The sequence below is a fragment of the Glarea lozoyensis genome (assembly GCF_000409485.1).
Source record: "Glarea lozoyensis ATCC 20868 chromosome Unknown GLAREA11, whole genome shotgun sequence".
Lineage (NCBI taxonomy): Eukaryota > Fungi > Ascomycota > Leotiomycetes > Helotiales > Helotiaceae > Glarea > Glarea lozoyensis.
This window is the reverse complement of record NW_007360985.1, coordinates 835,165-848,747: the sequence shown is the minus strand read 5'-3', so window position 1 is coordinate 848,747 and position 13,583 is coordinate 835,165. Positions and strand designations below refer to the sequence as shown.

General features: G+C 50.8%; 6 protein-coding genes across 6 annotated transcripts; 3 read left to right on the top strand and 3 right to left on the bottom strand.

The window, feature by feature from the left end:
* Nucleotides 1-104: 104 nt before the first annotated feature.
* Nucleotides 105-1,123, bottom strand: GLAREA_11198 (uncharacterized protein; the record flags this gene model as incomplete). The annotated part of the gene is made up of 4 exons (XM_008079387.1): nt 105-433; nt 489-705; nt 799-942; nt 1,007-1,123. The coding sequence occupies 4 exons, from the start codon at nt 1,121-1,123 to the stop codon at nt 105-107; spliced, it is 807 nt and encodes a 268-aa protein (XP_008077578.1).
* A 100-nt stretch (nt 1,124-1,223) lies between these two features.
* GLAREA_11197 (uncharacterized protein) lies at nt 1,224-2,765 on the top strand (the record flags this gene model as incomplete). Its single annotated transcript, XM_008079386.1, has 4 exons — nt 1,224-1,476; nt 1,701-1,939; nt 1,987-2,163; nt 2,217-2,765. The coding sequence occupies 4 exons, from the start codon at nt 1,224-1,226 to the stop codon at nt 2,763-2,765; spliced, it is 1,218 nt and encodes a 405-aa protein (XP_008077577.1).
* Nucleotides 2,766-3,152: 387 nt separating this feature from the next.
* On the bottom strand, nt 3,153-4,095 carry GLAREA_11196 (uncharacterized protein; the record flags this gene model as incomplete). The annotated part of the gene is made up of 2 exons (XM_008079385.1): nt 3,153-4,004; nt 4,054-4,095. The coding sequence occupies 2 exons, from the start codon at nt 4,093-4,095 to the stop codon at nt 3,153-3,155; spliced, it is 894 nt and encodes a 297-aa protein (XP_008077576.1).
* A 477-nt stretch (nt 4,096-4,572) lies between these two features.
* GLAREA_11195 (uncharacterized protein) lies at nt 4,573-5,514 on the top strand (the record flags this gene model as incomplete). The annotated part of the gene is made up of 1 exon (XM_008079384.1): nt 4,573-5,514. One exon carries the CDS (start codon nt 4,573-4,575, stop codon nt 5,512-5,514), a length of 942 nt encoding a protein of 313 aa, XP_008077575.1.
* Nucleotides 5,515-6,215: 701 nt separating this feature from the next.
* GLAREA_11194 (C2H2 and C2HC zinc finger) lies at nt 6,216-9,075 on the top strand (the record flags this gene model as incomplete). Its single annotated transcript, XM_008079383.1, has 3 exons — nt 6,216-6,445; nt 6,621-7,163; nt 7,221-9,075. 3 exons carry the CDS (start codon nt 6,216-6,218, stop codon nt 9,073-9,075), a joined length of 2,628 nt encoding a protein of 875 aa, XP_008077574.1.
* Nucleotides 9,076-9,882: 807 nt separating this feature from the next.
* GLAREA_11193 (uncharacterized protein) lies at nt 9,883-12,637 on the bottom strand (the record flags this gene model as incomplete). The annotated part of the gene is made up of 4 exons (XM_008079382.1): nt 9,883-10,248; nt 10,699-10,783; nt 10,957-12,058; nt 12,565-12,637. 4 exons carry the CDS (start codon nt 12,635-12,637, stop codon nt 9,883-9,885), a joined length of 1,626 nt encoding a protein of 541 aa, XP_008077573.1.
* Nucleotides 12,638-13,583: the final 946 nt, after the last annotated feature.

Here is a 13,583-nt window from a genome sequence, read left to right as displayed (position 1 = left end):
GAAAATCCCGGTCAACGACCACTAGAATAATGCTGCCACGATTGTTAGATACATAGATGTCGCTCCATCCCAGGTAGTCATGCTACGCCCTAATATTGCCCCACTTATACTCCACCCCTTGCCTCAAAAGTTGCCGCCTGGCCAGATATCCTCTCTAGTGTGATGGTCTCCTGATCGGGCTCGGCCATGGCTTCGTCCGCCTTTTCCGGTTCCCCGGCTGCGACGGCAGAGGTTTCTCGTGCGACTCCTTCTCCTCCCTCCATTATAACATCCTCCATGCCATCCCCCATCTCGCTCTGGCTCTCTGCACTTTTATCGTCGTCGGTGACAAACAGCTCGTTGTCCCCCTCATAACCACCCGCTTCATCATCCTCCACCTCGCGGTAGCTCACGGGTGCCAGCTTTCTAATTCTCTTGCTCTTGCGAACGTCCCCTGTCACATACGAAGGTAGTTAGCAAGCGTCCTCAAAAGCCGGCTCGTGCCGTACCAGACAGTTGGGAGCCGTCCAACTCTTCATCCTCGTCCTCTTCACCGTCCGATCCGGCCCCGATTCGTTTGGTTCCTGTGATAAAGCTTGGATTAAGCGCTTTCATGGCCGTCTCGACCGCGTCCTCGAGCGCATCCTCGTCGAGGGAAGCGCCCTCCAGCGTGATCGCGTAGAGATTACGCACCGCTTGGATTGCTTCCGCAGACAACGCGGGCATCTATACCGGTTCACGTTAGTGCAATGGGCTGTCGACCACCGCCAAAACTGCCTTGCCCAGGGCGGCTTCCTTCTCCCCCTTTTAGTTATTCACCCCCCGCTTCGCAGGCAGCGCTTGAACTTGGGCTAGGGCCGTCAGGTGGGTGGCGAGGTCGAGGATCGTGGAATCTCTGATTCTATTGTCGTCCATGCTGTCGGTCGCTTGGACGGGGTCCAATCTGGCTGGGGTGGTGGTGATCTGGTGCGTTTATTAGATGTTTTGGAGCGTTGCCTGGAAGCGGTCGAGAAAGAAAGATTCCTACCCAGGCACTGGCCTGATCCTCACCTTTGAGAGACGGACCTGTGGGGTCTCCTTCTCGGATTCTCGCGCGCTCGATATCATTCTTCACGACACAACCTACAATCCTCTTGTTCAGCATCTTCAATCCCGCCCGCTCTCCCTTCACGTACACATTATCGCTATCGCTTGATCCAGCAGTCTTGCAAGCTCACTTGCCGTTCCCACCACCGCCTCGCGCAATGGAAGGTGAATCTTCCACGCCTAGCCGCAGGGCCGACGAGTCGGATCCCCACGCGCAAATAATCACGGATGGTTCGGCGGATATAGCAAAGACGGCTGCCAACGACATGATCGAGGTAGGCGTTGTTGGACGGCGTCCAATGCAAATCATCTTTACAGGGCCGAGGACGACCATCGGTTACGACCACACCAAAGATGCGCCCAGCGACGAGGCTCCCGAATCGATGATCCCCACCCAGGCCGAGATCGAAGGTCGGTCACAGACGTAACCCTACCTCGTGGTGGGCATCATGCTGGCCACGGACCCACTAAAGTACACGCCCAAGAAGGGGGAGACATCACGAAGCAAAAAGCGAGAGGAAGCCCGAAAGCAGCGGGGGGTCCTCCCCAAGGAGGCTAACGTGTTGCGAGTCCTGGTCGCGGTCACCCCGACCTGCGAGAGGACACCCAAGTATTATGTCGCTCTGCCCCGCCAGCCTACCGGATTCTCCCAGATGAAAACCACCGTGGTGGACACTATCTTCTTCTTCTAGGAGATGTGGGATGGCATACCAGGGAAGAAGATGGATGTGGCCAAGATGGACGTCAAGAAACGAAGGGTATGGCTTGGGGAGGTTTGTTTGTATCATGCGGCAGAGGACAAGCGTCCAGCCGAGAGGCCCATGGTGCCTATCGTCCCGAAAAAGACGGCGTCCAGCGAGCCTGGGACGAATACGTTATCCGTAACCCCACAGGAGCACTTTGCGAACATGATCCTTATAGTATTCCGTTTTCAAAATGACCAAGAGCATGACCGCCGTGGTCTCGCTTCAAAAGACCTTGGAAAGTCGCTTGCCCGACCTCCGAAACAGGCCTGACGATGAGGGATTGCTGGCCTTCTATGATTTTACAGAGGACCTGACTGCGGAGGATGCGAAACGAGTCGTCTTTGCCAGCAAGGTCAGTCTCTGTGATTCTCTCACTAGAGGAAGTGCCCTAACGTGACATTACAGGCCGCATTTCCGGGGTTGCCAGAGTTTGAACCGGTCGTCGTGATGACCTTGCATCGCGCATTGAAGCGCACCTCTCTGGGAGCGACGCTGCCATTCAGGCGGCTCATCCCCTTTCTACGCTTTGGGCATGAACGCCTGACGGCAGACATGGGGCAGGAAGTGGTCGACGCGGTCGTCCGAGACATCCTTAGAATTGTCGAAATCGCCTACGAGGTGGAATCCGTGAGTTGGACGGCGTCCAACCGCACCACCGAAGACGGCGTGGTCCGGCAGCTGTTGGAGAGCATCTCCTTTTCGCTTATGGAGATTGTGGCGTACTTCGATCGGGAGAATCAGAGTCTGCGCGAGCAGTATGGAGGGGTCACTCAGCACATGTCGTTGAAGGAGTTGATGAGGAAGATTGGCGAATGTGGCGATGCGACGTCTATGCAAGTGCTCCAGGGACACATCTTTGCCCTGGCAGCTGAGCAGTTGGTCACCCGCAATGACAACGGGCAAGCCCAGCTTAGGAAGTTGGCTGCTATATTGAAAGAGGCATCGTTGGCTTGAGTCTTTGCTATTTTTATCATTTTTTTTTATCTCAGGCGCGGTGGAAGAGTGCCAGGGTTTTCTACGAAGTTTGATATATTATATATACGAAAAGTTATATAAACGAGGGGTAGGGGGGAATATTTAACGGTTAGTGGACGGGCGCTTTATGATTAGCAGTTTGATAATGATGTCCAGCGGTATTAAATTGGTGCTCAACTGATCTCGATTTTCTTCTGCCGTGGGCCCAGAGCCACACCTTCGGACCGCTTCTCACGAAGAGAGAGGATCTTTATTATGTACAGTCCTGCAAATCCTGCTGCGCCAGCATTAAACACGATCCCACCGTCTGACATCTCTGGCAACACCGAACCATATCCATCCACAAGCCACCTGTTCAAGATGGCATCATGCATCCAGAGCCACAATGGTTTCCGAACCAAAGTCACCGAAACCCCGGCATCCTTCATCAACCAGACGAGCCCGCCATTCTTCTCCCAACGTCCCATCGCCTGTCACTTGGATGTCCTGGGCGGCCGCCATGGTTTGCAGTTGCAAATATCGGGTTTCCTTGCGTGGGATAGACGGCGTCAAAAAGTGAAAGCGTAGAGTGCGGGAGGTCAGGCCTGATTTTCGAAACAGCCCACGCAGGCCTCGAAAGTCTCGCCACATCGCTGGGAAGACCAGGACGAAGGCGGTGTTTTCAGTGGTGGACTCCATCGCAGTTAGCCATCTCCGGATATGGTCATGCGTCTTCTGCTCGAATCCGTGCGAACGATCCGTCCGTTGGAATCTTTTAAGAGCCCTCTGATGCGCGATCCCCATGTCGACGGTGAAGTCGACGGCGACATTGTACCGGGTTCCCAGCGGTAGACCACAGATGACAGACATAGAGGCCATCTTGCTGGACCATTGTTTTAGCCCCAGTGGCGAGACCGGCTTAAAGGTGACTTTCTCTGCTGCTCTCTCTAGCAATTCTCGGCAGGTAATCTTGTCGAGCGCGAGAAACTCATCGCAGAGCAATCTGGGAACCCTTCCTAGGCCCATGTCAACCTCAATCCTCACTGTGGTCTCGTACTCGATGGACCCATCAGGCCTCAGGAACTGGATGTCGCGGCTCTGTGTAGCCTCGTCGAAAGACCGGACATCGAGAATCATCGTCCTCAATTCCGCTGGGAGTTTGCGGTATCGGAAAACATCTCGGCTGGGCTCATTTTCAAAAATTACGTGGGTACCTTCCGACTGACGTGTACCTTTCTCCTGAGGTGATGCGTTAGTCATGTTCGGGATCTGGCATCAGTATACACACCACGACGCCGTCCATCTTGCCAGTTGCCTCTACTCCCTCCATCTTGATGGGTGTTCTTTGAGTGGACGAATTTCGGGGATTGCTTATGTGGATTGAAGATTGGTTGTCGGCACCACCTCGTTGGTGTCGCGAATTTAAGGGTGAGAACGGGCGTGGAAGATGAGCGTCGTTTTCCTCCTTTGATGTGCCTCTATGTGTTCACCTTTGGCCATTCTCACAAGCATGTGATCCTACGTGCCGGCGAGGAGGCTACGGTTGTGAGGAGCTTGTGCACGGTGCACTTTTCCGTTGTTGCAACCCCCCTCACTGCCTCGAGCTTCCCTACACTTGGGTCTAGACCATCTCCTTCAACCAACCCTCCACACCAGCAAAAGACTTGTATGCGCACAGCGTTCCTAGAACGCATCCTCGCCGACCGTCGATTAGACGTCGTCCAATCCACTTCAAGCGCGAAGCTGCCTCATCTGAAGACACCTGATACGAGGAAGAGCCTGACACAACTGCTTGGGCACTTCCAGTATGGCTTCACTCATGGTACCGCCTGGGTACCGACCAGTCCCACTCGATCGTTGCCCGCCAGAGGTTAGAGCAATCATATTCAAGGAAGTTTTAAAGGCAACCAAACCCATGGAAGAAGCTCTACGCATCCAAGGGAATAGAAACACTGACGGAGTAGCGCCTAGTCACGAAGAAAACGGCAGTGATGAGGACCAAGGTAGTGACAAGGAGGGATCCGTCGTCTGGGATGACCCATTAAACACAGAGGAAATCATACGCGAATTCACCTCTGCCGACCGACACAAGGAGAAGGGAGAATCTCTACGACTTCAATTGGAGTGGATCGATTGCAATGGTGGTTCACGTATCCTCAACTCGGAGCTCCTCCATATCAACAGGGCCACGACAACCGAAGTCCTTTCCTGGCTACTCCCACTTACCTTGTTCAAGGCTTGGACGCCGATGGAACTCGAGCGTCTCGGTCGACGGATGACCATCCAGATTGGCATAATGCGGGCAGGAAAATCGCCAACCTGGAATGTAGAGGTAGAGATGGGAACTCACGCGGGAATCGACAACCACTGGAAGACTTGTGAGGGCGCTCATGGTGCAGATGGATTCGTCCTCGAGGTGTTTGAAGAGTGGATGCGTGCCTTGCAACTGCTTCCTCCAAAAACTCTCGTCATCTTGAGATTCTCCAAGATCTGGAGAGATTTTCAGCGGTTGAGGGAGCTGGCAATTCGACATGGCCTTCCCAGCAGGCATTTCATTTGTTATTTTCCGAGGCCGAGGAATCCATACCCAGATTACGACTTTTGCCAACGACAAATGGAGCTTGCGTTGCGCAACCGCGTAGATCTGAGAGACTACGACTTGTCCAGGACGGAGGTAGAGAGGCTGGAAAGCCACGGATGTAGAGGGTTCCCATCCGCAGAAAGAACCCAAACACATCAACAGGCGTAGCATGATGGCGACCGTGTTGCTTGGTGTTGTCGCAAGGGGCTGTTCACATTGAGTCGTCTTTATTCCCTCGACGTGGAGCAAACCGATTTCCTTTGCTTGAGGAGAAGGCTTGGAGAGAGCGGCATGATACATGTAACATCGCGGGAACCCATTCGTAGATAATGTTATGCTTGACTTGTTGAATGGATTCCGCGGATTTTCACCTTGTCGACCAACAAGAAAGCTACCACGGTCTTGAGACAAGAGACCACCATCCCACCAAGTAAAGGGAAGGACGGCGTCCAAAGTAAAGCTTCGACACTGGGAAGCCGCCAGATGAACCTTGCTACACCCTCGAAATGAGCACGTAAGATTATGGAAGTTCCCTACTCGCGCACCTAGTGTACATGGTCATATAGAGGTAGAAATGACCTACACCTTAGGAACCGCGACTCGAACCACATGTTACATAGGCAGTGCTCTCAACGCTGGTTGACAGCGAGGTGGCATCATCGCCGTCGGTTGGGTCCTCTTCAAAGGCTCGCTCCTTCCTTGCACAACAGTGCGCACACAACGAGTACCTAGGGTACCCAGAAGCTGCAATAAAAGAGGAGGCTCTCCTCTGCATCTTGGCCTCTGACCCATCTCACCCCACACTTACATCGACAGGACAGGATCGACCATCTTTTACATCCACAAGTTCTCCTCCATGGGCATAGGATATGGACGACTTCAATTCATCCGATATAGAAATATCGCCGGTCCGCAACAGATATGCACATCTCGCTAAGAAGTCACTGGCGTCGATGAAAGACAGCTGCTTTGACGACAGAGTCTCCTCGAAGAAACGTCTTGCCAAACTGGAAGACGTCAGAGGAGCACCCTCAAGTCAATACAAACGCCATATCTGGCGTAACCGTTTCGCGAACTATGTTGCAGTGCACGGCTTATCGTAAGTGAGAACTCCCCCGCCAGTCGTCTTGCTGCTTGCAGATGAGGTGTTCGTTCCGATTGCCCAGCCCACCCACCCACAATCGACACTCTCTCACTAATTCATATGGCACCGCACCTCCCGTCTGTCGTTATCGGGGGGATGTACTTTTGTGTTAACAGCAATGGAATTCCAGGATTGATCCTACAAACGGGCCAGATGGCGTCAACCTTGCCCGCTTCACTGATATCATCGTCAACCACATATCGGGTCGCGAGATTGACTCGCCAGCTCCTCTCCAAAGGACCTTGAAGGCTGGGATCCGCGTTTTGATATCATCATTGACGTTTGACTACCCAAAATTCGCCTTGACCAGGAATGAGAGGGCGAGGCTGGACGCCGTCTTTGATACCCTCGCGGATGAAGGCAAACTTGTTCGAGGCAGGGCTCGAAAGGAGCTTCATTGGGTGGGAACATACCTGGTCGAGAAGATGGTGAGAGCGTGGTTTCAAAACGCGATCGACAACGGATATCGGTCGTGGGACATTGTCGTTCACAAAGCCCTGTCTGTCGTCCTTCAGTCGGCCCTCGCTTGTCGTGCAGGAGAAATCTGTAGGTCCAAGGGATACGAGACGGAGTATATGCAATGGAGCGATATCGTCATGACACTTCCACCTGGTTGGACGACGATAGACGACGTCCAAGTCTCATGCTTGTTGAGGTACGAGAAGAATCAAAAGTAAGGCGCATCTGAATACCCACTCACTCTCCACAAAGCTGATGCAAGTGTCCGCAGACGAGAGAAAAACACCTATCGAGAGGTACCTCTCACCGTCTTGAGAGCCCCCGAGCTAAATATCATCTGCGCGGTGAAGCTGCTCTTGATCCAAGCTCTCCGGTCAGGGAACATATTGTCGCTTGATCATGCTTTTGACCAAGCATCTCGGCGAGTGGATAACACTGTTCAATGGATTTTCCCGAATCGTCCGGTCATTCCCAGCCTCCACATCTCATCTGGCTTTATCTTGTGGGACTCCTCGAACGGCACTAATTCATTGAACCAAACAACCAAGGAGCTAGGGCTCAATGCCGGCATTCTGGCGGATATCAGGTCTCATGATATTCGCCGCGGGGCATTTCGCGACCTTGCGACTATCAAGCGGGCCCCCGACGCCCCCCCACTAGGTGTCGCCAGTACAGAAGTTGCTGTTATCGGCGGGCACTCTATAAAAAGCTTGCAAAGCGGCGTTACGGATGCCTATGTGGGTGGGGTGGAGCACGAGTCTTATTCGTCTCGAGCTGAGCAGCTACCCGTCAGTAGGAAGACGGCGATAGTTGGGAAGGCATACAAAAGGAAACGAGTCCAGGGCCACGAGATTGACGATTACTGCCTGGAAAACAACCTCGACGCCACCAAGGGATCAGAGAGGGTTAAGGCAGGCAGACGGCTCAAGTCATCGAGAGCTGCCGCATTCATCGAGTCGGAGAGAAATGCCGACAAGACGCCGTCCAAATCTCACACCATGTCCTCTCCACGTCTACTAATGCTGCCTACCCCTACGGCTTCAGCTCCAAAGCCAACCTCCGAAAGTCCTTCGTCATCTGTCGGCAATACGTTGGAGTCTCTCATTGACCCCCGTCTCACGTCTTATGGAAATCAAGACGGCGTTGACGTGGATGTGGAAACTGATGCCGCCGTGTCAACACTCTCTGCCTTGGTGTACGGTGACGATGAAGCCATAGGGGAGGATGAGGAGATCTTGGGGATGGATATCCTTCTTGAATGTGCAGCGCGGAGCGACAGCTCTGCCCAGAAATCCTTGCTGGAGCTCGATGGCCGAGCGTTCGTGGAGGCATTGTCTAAAATCAACATTTTTCGAAACAGCAATATCGAGGGGCGGTCTGCTGCGACCGACCATCAACTCTTGTCGGTCCTATGTCCCACCGGAAACTCAAGAGACGCCCCTACCCCGCATGTTTTTCACTGTGGCTTTTGCAAGAATTACAGCAGCATAGTTGAGGATGGACTCAGACAACATCAAGTGGCCTGTACTTTGGAGAAGCCGATGACGAAAAAAGAGCGGACGATCAGCTGCCACTACAAGGGTTGCGATACAAAAGTGTCGAGTCAAAAGTCTTTACAATCGCATATATTAAAGTATCACAATAAATCTTTTGAACCGAGGAAGTGTACGGCGCCAGATTGCACCAGCGATCGAATCTTCCTGACTGCACAGGCTCTTGAAGCTCACGAGATGAACAACCATCGACCTATCACGCCACCTATGCGGTGCACCTTTGAGGGATGCAAGTCGGAAACTCTATTCGGACAGTGGACTTCTTATACTCGTCATCTCAAGAGCATACATGGTTTGGCGTCTGTAAAGGACCGGGAGCGCTACATGCTAGAGGAATTCAAGCGGGTTCGTCCTTTTCAGCCGCAGGCATGTCCCATTGGTATTGGCCTGTCATCTTGCCACAGCATATTGTTTAATGGGCTGTCGCATCTGTTAAGACACCTGAGAGCCCCCAATGGACATGGCCTTAGTATGGAAGAGGCAAGAAAGGTAGCACGAGGTATAGAACCAGGACAAGAATCCGGCGATGCGTCCCTATTCGTTGAAGAAGACGCGGAACAAACCATGGTATGAGGTCAGAATGAAACAAAAACCAAAAAGGTAAGGACATAACCTTTCGTCCGCGTACATGATGAAACTAATACGGGATACTGTAGTGCTGGTGCTCTTGTGGCGTGTATGTGGCATATTTATGTTCTTCTTGAGGATCAAATGATATCTTTGCTGTTTCTTGCTGTCGAGGCAAATGTCATGGAGACGTAGACATGTATCGCGTTTATCATTTTTGGGGATCTGGTAGTTCTAGCCGTTTCTTGCTGTCAAAGCAAATTTCATGGAGATGTAGATACGTATCATTAGCACCGTTGTAGCTCAATACAAAACGAACAGCCATGATAAATATCTAATGCTCTCCTCCCAAAAAGGTAACGAGACATTGCTCGCGCGTCTCCCACGTCTCATTTCACCCCGAGAAAGGACGTCGTCCAAACGTCACAGCAAAGTAGACACTTCCCGAGCCTTGCGGTACACCTGGGCAGATGTCAAGGTCCCGTACAAGGGTGTAGGCAAGCATACATGAATACGCAAGAATGGCGTCGTTAATGATAATGTATATCTTGCATGACAGGTCGCAGTCACGTTGCCACACATCTCAGATGGCTAGGAACTATATGGGTTTTAAGGCTCGATGGCTGGCTTGCTCTAGATTCATCAATAGCATGAGTATATGAGCTGAGTCGAAGAACAACGCATGTTTATTTTATTCCCGTGTTGCTATAGATTTCCACCCCCAGCTACGATCTTGTTCGTGCGTCTCCGTCCCTGACATGGGCTATCCTAGTGACAGAATTGACGGCGTCCTTTTCGCCCTCGTACCATCTCTCAAAGAAAAGTCTCTGGGCTGCTTCGAGCTCCGTGGCCTTTGTCGACGGGCGCGGCAAGGACCGAGCTGTCATCCATCTCATCCTCTGCTTCATCCTCTCCTACGTCCCCATTATTCACATCACCCTCCTTATCGCTCACGCTATTCCCTTTCTCTCCCGCGGCTTTGACAGAACCCTCCTCGTCATCCTCGTGCCCTTCAGACAGCCCACCTTCTTCTTCAGACCACTCTTCTGGCCCGCTATCTGCATCCTTAATTCTCTCTTGGCTCGACCGCCACAAGATGAACGCTAGAGACGAAAAGCACGACCACAACTCACGGATTGTTGCGCAGATTGAGAGAAAAGACGGCGAGGTGCCCAAAACCTTCGATGGTCTTAGTGGATTTTGATGAGTTGGATCATGGATGACTAGGTATCATCTCTTCGCATATTGAAAGCATTCAAGAATTGTCCTTCATAGTTTTCATATTACATCGGTAGCAATACCTTTTAGTTTAGTACTCAAGTCTAGCATCACAATCCGAGAAGCAATTAAAGACTTGACATTCTGTTGTCAATACTATGCATGAATGATGCCTTGTATGTGTTCCCATTATACAGGGTTGATCTATTTCATTGTTCGTTAAAGTTGGGATATTAGCCAGGGCTCGCGAATAGGATGTTACATAGGTAAGCGATAATTTCAAGGGGTGGAGAGACAAAAGAATGGTATTGTGACTACTGTCCCTTCTGCCCAAAATACCAGAAATACCCTCACGCCTACGATCAAAGATTCATTACTGTAATTCAAGTGGTATTATATTGCTTTTGATACTGTGATGTTCAAGTTGGCCCGAAACGCCAGCCCCTCGATCCTCGCATGGCTGGCTTCCTGACATGTGAAAATTTCAAATCGACTCCTATGCTCAATATTCTTATTAGTGCTGCGCTCCACCACGTCTCCAGAGGATAAATCTTGCTTTGTAGCAAAATAGCTCCGATATAGACGGCGTCCAAATATTTCTAATGCCTAGCTCAGAGATCCTATCAGTACCACTCCCACCCGCTCCAGAGGTCCCTCTCCGAGTCATACCCGTCGTCGTATGAAGTCTCGGAAGTAATGTGATCGTAACGATCGTACAACTCCCAATGATATGGTTTTCCTAGCCTCCTAAAGAACCCGCGACAGCCGTGTTCTTCCAGCCTCGACACTTCTTTTTGAGATAGATTGAATGAGCTAGGATGCGTAGTGTTTGCAACAGCGGCCTCCGTTTGACGACAGCAGAATTCCCAATCGGCATATGGGGTATCTTGAGGGTCAAATCTACACAGGACTGCCTTGTTTGTCGATAGCTCATATTTGATTGATAATCTCCGCAATGTACGAAAGTCCCTCCATATCTTGGTGAACGTTAACAGAATCCGTTCATTCAACCGCAACTTCTCTAAGGCGACGAACCACTGTTCAAAGTGCCACAATAGACCATATCCGTGTGCCCCTACACATGTAGACCACTCGTTGTCTAATAATCTGTGCCCTGGGTCCATGTTTACTTCAAAGCTTAGCGGAAGAAACGGCGTTTGTAGTTGGAGTGCTGTTGGGCCCAAGACATTGTAGTAATCGTTTAGCTTTTGAGCAAAAAGGTCGAGCTCCCGTGGATCTACCGCGTAGAACATTCTAGTCGGTGCGACTAAAGTGAGAATTTCTATTGATATCTTCTTGCTCACTAGCATGATAGGTTGAGAGAAGAAATTTGTTTCGGATGAGATAGCGACCCTTTCATATGTCAAATGGACGCCGTCCATGAGGTCTCCTCTGCTGTTCTTCAGCGTAAATCTGAACACACCGGGCTTCTTCCGTTGTGTGCGAATGCGCCAAATGTTGATGGCTTCCTCAATCTCGGCCTCTGTGGCCGATTCCCCATCACTCTCATCTTCTTCTGATGATTTCGCGCTACTATCATCATTGTCCATCTGATCGTCCTCACTATCCATCTGATCGTCCTCATTTTCCATCTGATCGTCCTCATATTCCATGAGCGCGTCCTCATTGTTTTTGGCGGCCATAAATTCATCCATCATTTCCTTAACCTCACTTTTGTTGTTAAGTGCGAGTATAAAGTCATAGATTCGATGCCTTATCTCGATGGGAAAGCGCTCGATGTATGAGCCTGAAACAGTTGTGGGCTCCATAACTATTCGAATGTATATTAGCTACTTTCTTATGATGTTTGGACTTTATAGGTAGTATCGTATAATCTTACCGTGAACCTTATGTCGAAAGCTTTATTGAGGTTGATAAAGAAGACAAATATTCTAATTGCAGTTTTTCAACACAGATCGGGATCTTTGTAGGAGCCGAGCTAGGAGTGACTGTTGTTGTTGAAGCTGAAGACTGCGACGGTAAGAGGTGTAGCGAGGCGTACTCTAAACTGCTTGGATCCTTATCTTATCTAGAATTGGTCAAGAAGCAGCAAACACGTATGTAGAGCCAGTAACATCCTTGTTAGAGAAGGAAGCACAAGTATCGGCTGAGTCGATAGCGCCGACGGTGATGGCAGAAGGCTCAGAAGCTGGGGAGAGTGAGGGCGGCGGAAGTAGCTAGGCAGCAATTTCTTACTCTTACATCAAAATCCATCTAGTTGAGTGCTTTTGGTCGTTTTAATCACTTTGGGTTGTGTCACTTCTTCTGGCTAAATACCTCTATGGTCTATTGACTCGCCGAGATTCAACATGTTGATGCTGTCCGTAAACCCAGTATGGCTGAGGGGCATCTTTGTTCGCGAGAGGGACGTTTAGTTGAAAGTTCCCAAGGTTAGCTTGTAGTTAGAGCGGTGGCTGACGAAACCGGTCTTTGCCATTTAGGTAGTCACATTTCATCAGTGACAGAACACGCAAAGGCTACCATCACGCAAAGGATATCCACACTAATTCGCTGTATGTGAAGTTTTTTGTAGCCGTAGTCTGCTTTGATAAGACTTGTCGAGGTACCTTTGCAACGTGTTTGAAGAAATGACTGAACGGAACCCTCGGTCATCCCCGACATTTGTCTATACTCTGCCCTACCAAAGAGCCTCGTAGAAATGAAAAGATGGTCATATTGGTCAACCGTGGGCGGAGGAATGATAGAGTTTGGGCTCCAAAGTCTTAGAAAATGCCTCCGAAATATTCAATGCTCCAGTTTAAGGTTCGTCGGATCAGTCGACTTCCCCCCGATATCGAGTTGAGGATCACAGGTAACCTCACCAACATCCTAAGCCGACGTCGCTTTCCCAGAAGCCCCAGGCATCACCATGAACATAAAGGCCAGGAAATTTGAGGTTATTCGAAATATTCTTCGAGGCTGTGCTCATCCACTGCTGGCTGACTCTGTTCCGTTTCATGATGTGACGATGAAGAAAGGCGACGTAAGCGAAACGGTGGCATATGCCAAAGGAGATAGAGATCGAGATAGAGGATTTGGTCAACATAGAATATTCAAAATACCACTCCTTCATCCTGAGAAGCTGGAAATCTGAGAATGATATTGACCGACTGCAGAGAAGCGTCAAGTGGGCGACCGGCTTTGTCTCGATTTTGGTGGGGTGAATAAGGATGTCGTAGAGTTTGCCGGGGCTGCAATGCGGGCGGCGCTTTTGGAGCTGCGAAGATTTGCTAGCCCAGCTGCACGTGTGATTGGCCACATGCCAAAACGGGCTGCCCCTGTGGAGAACGACGAAC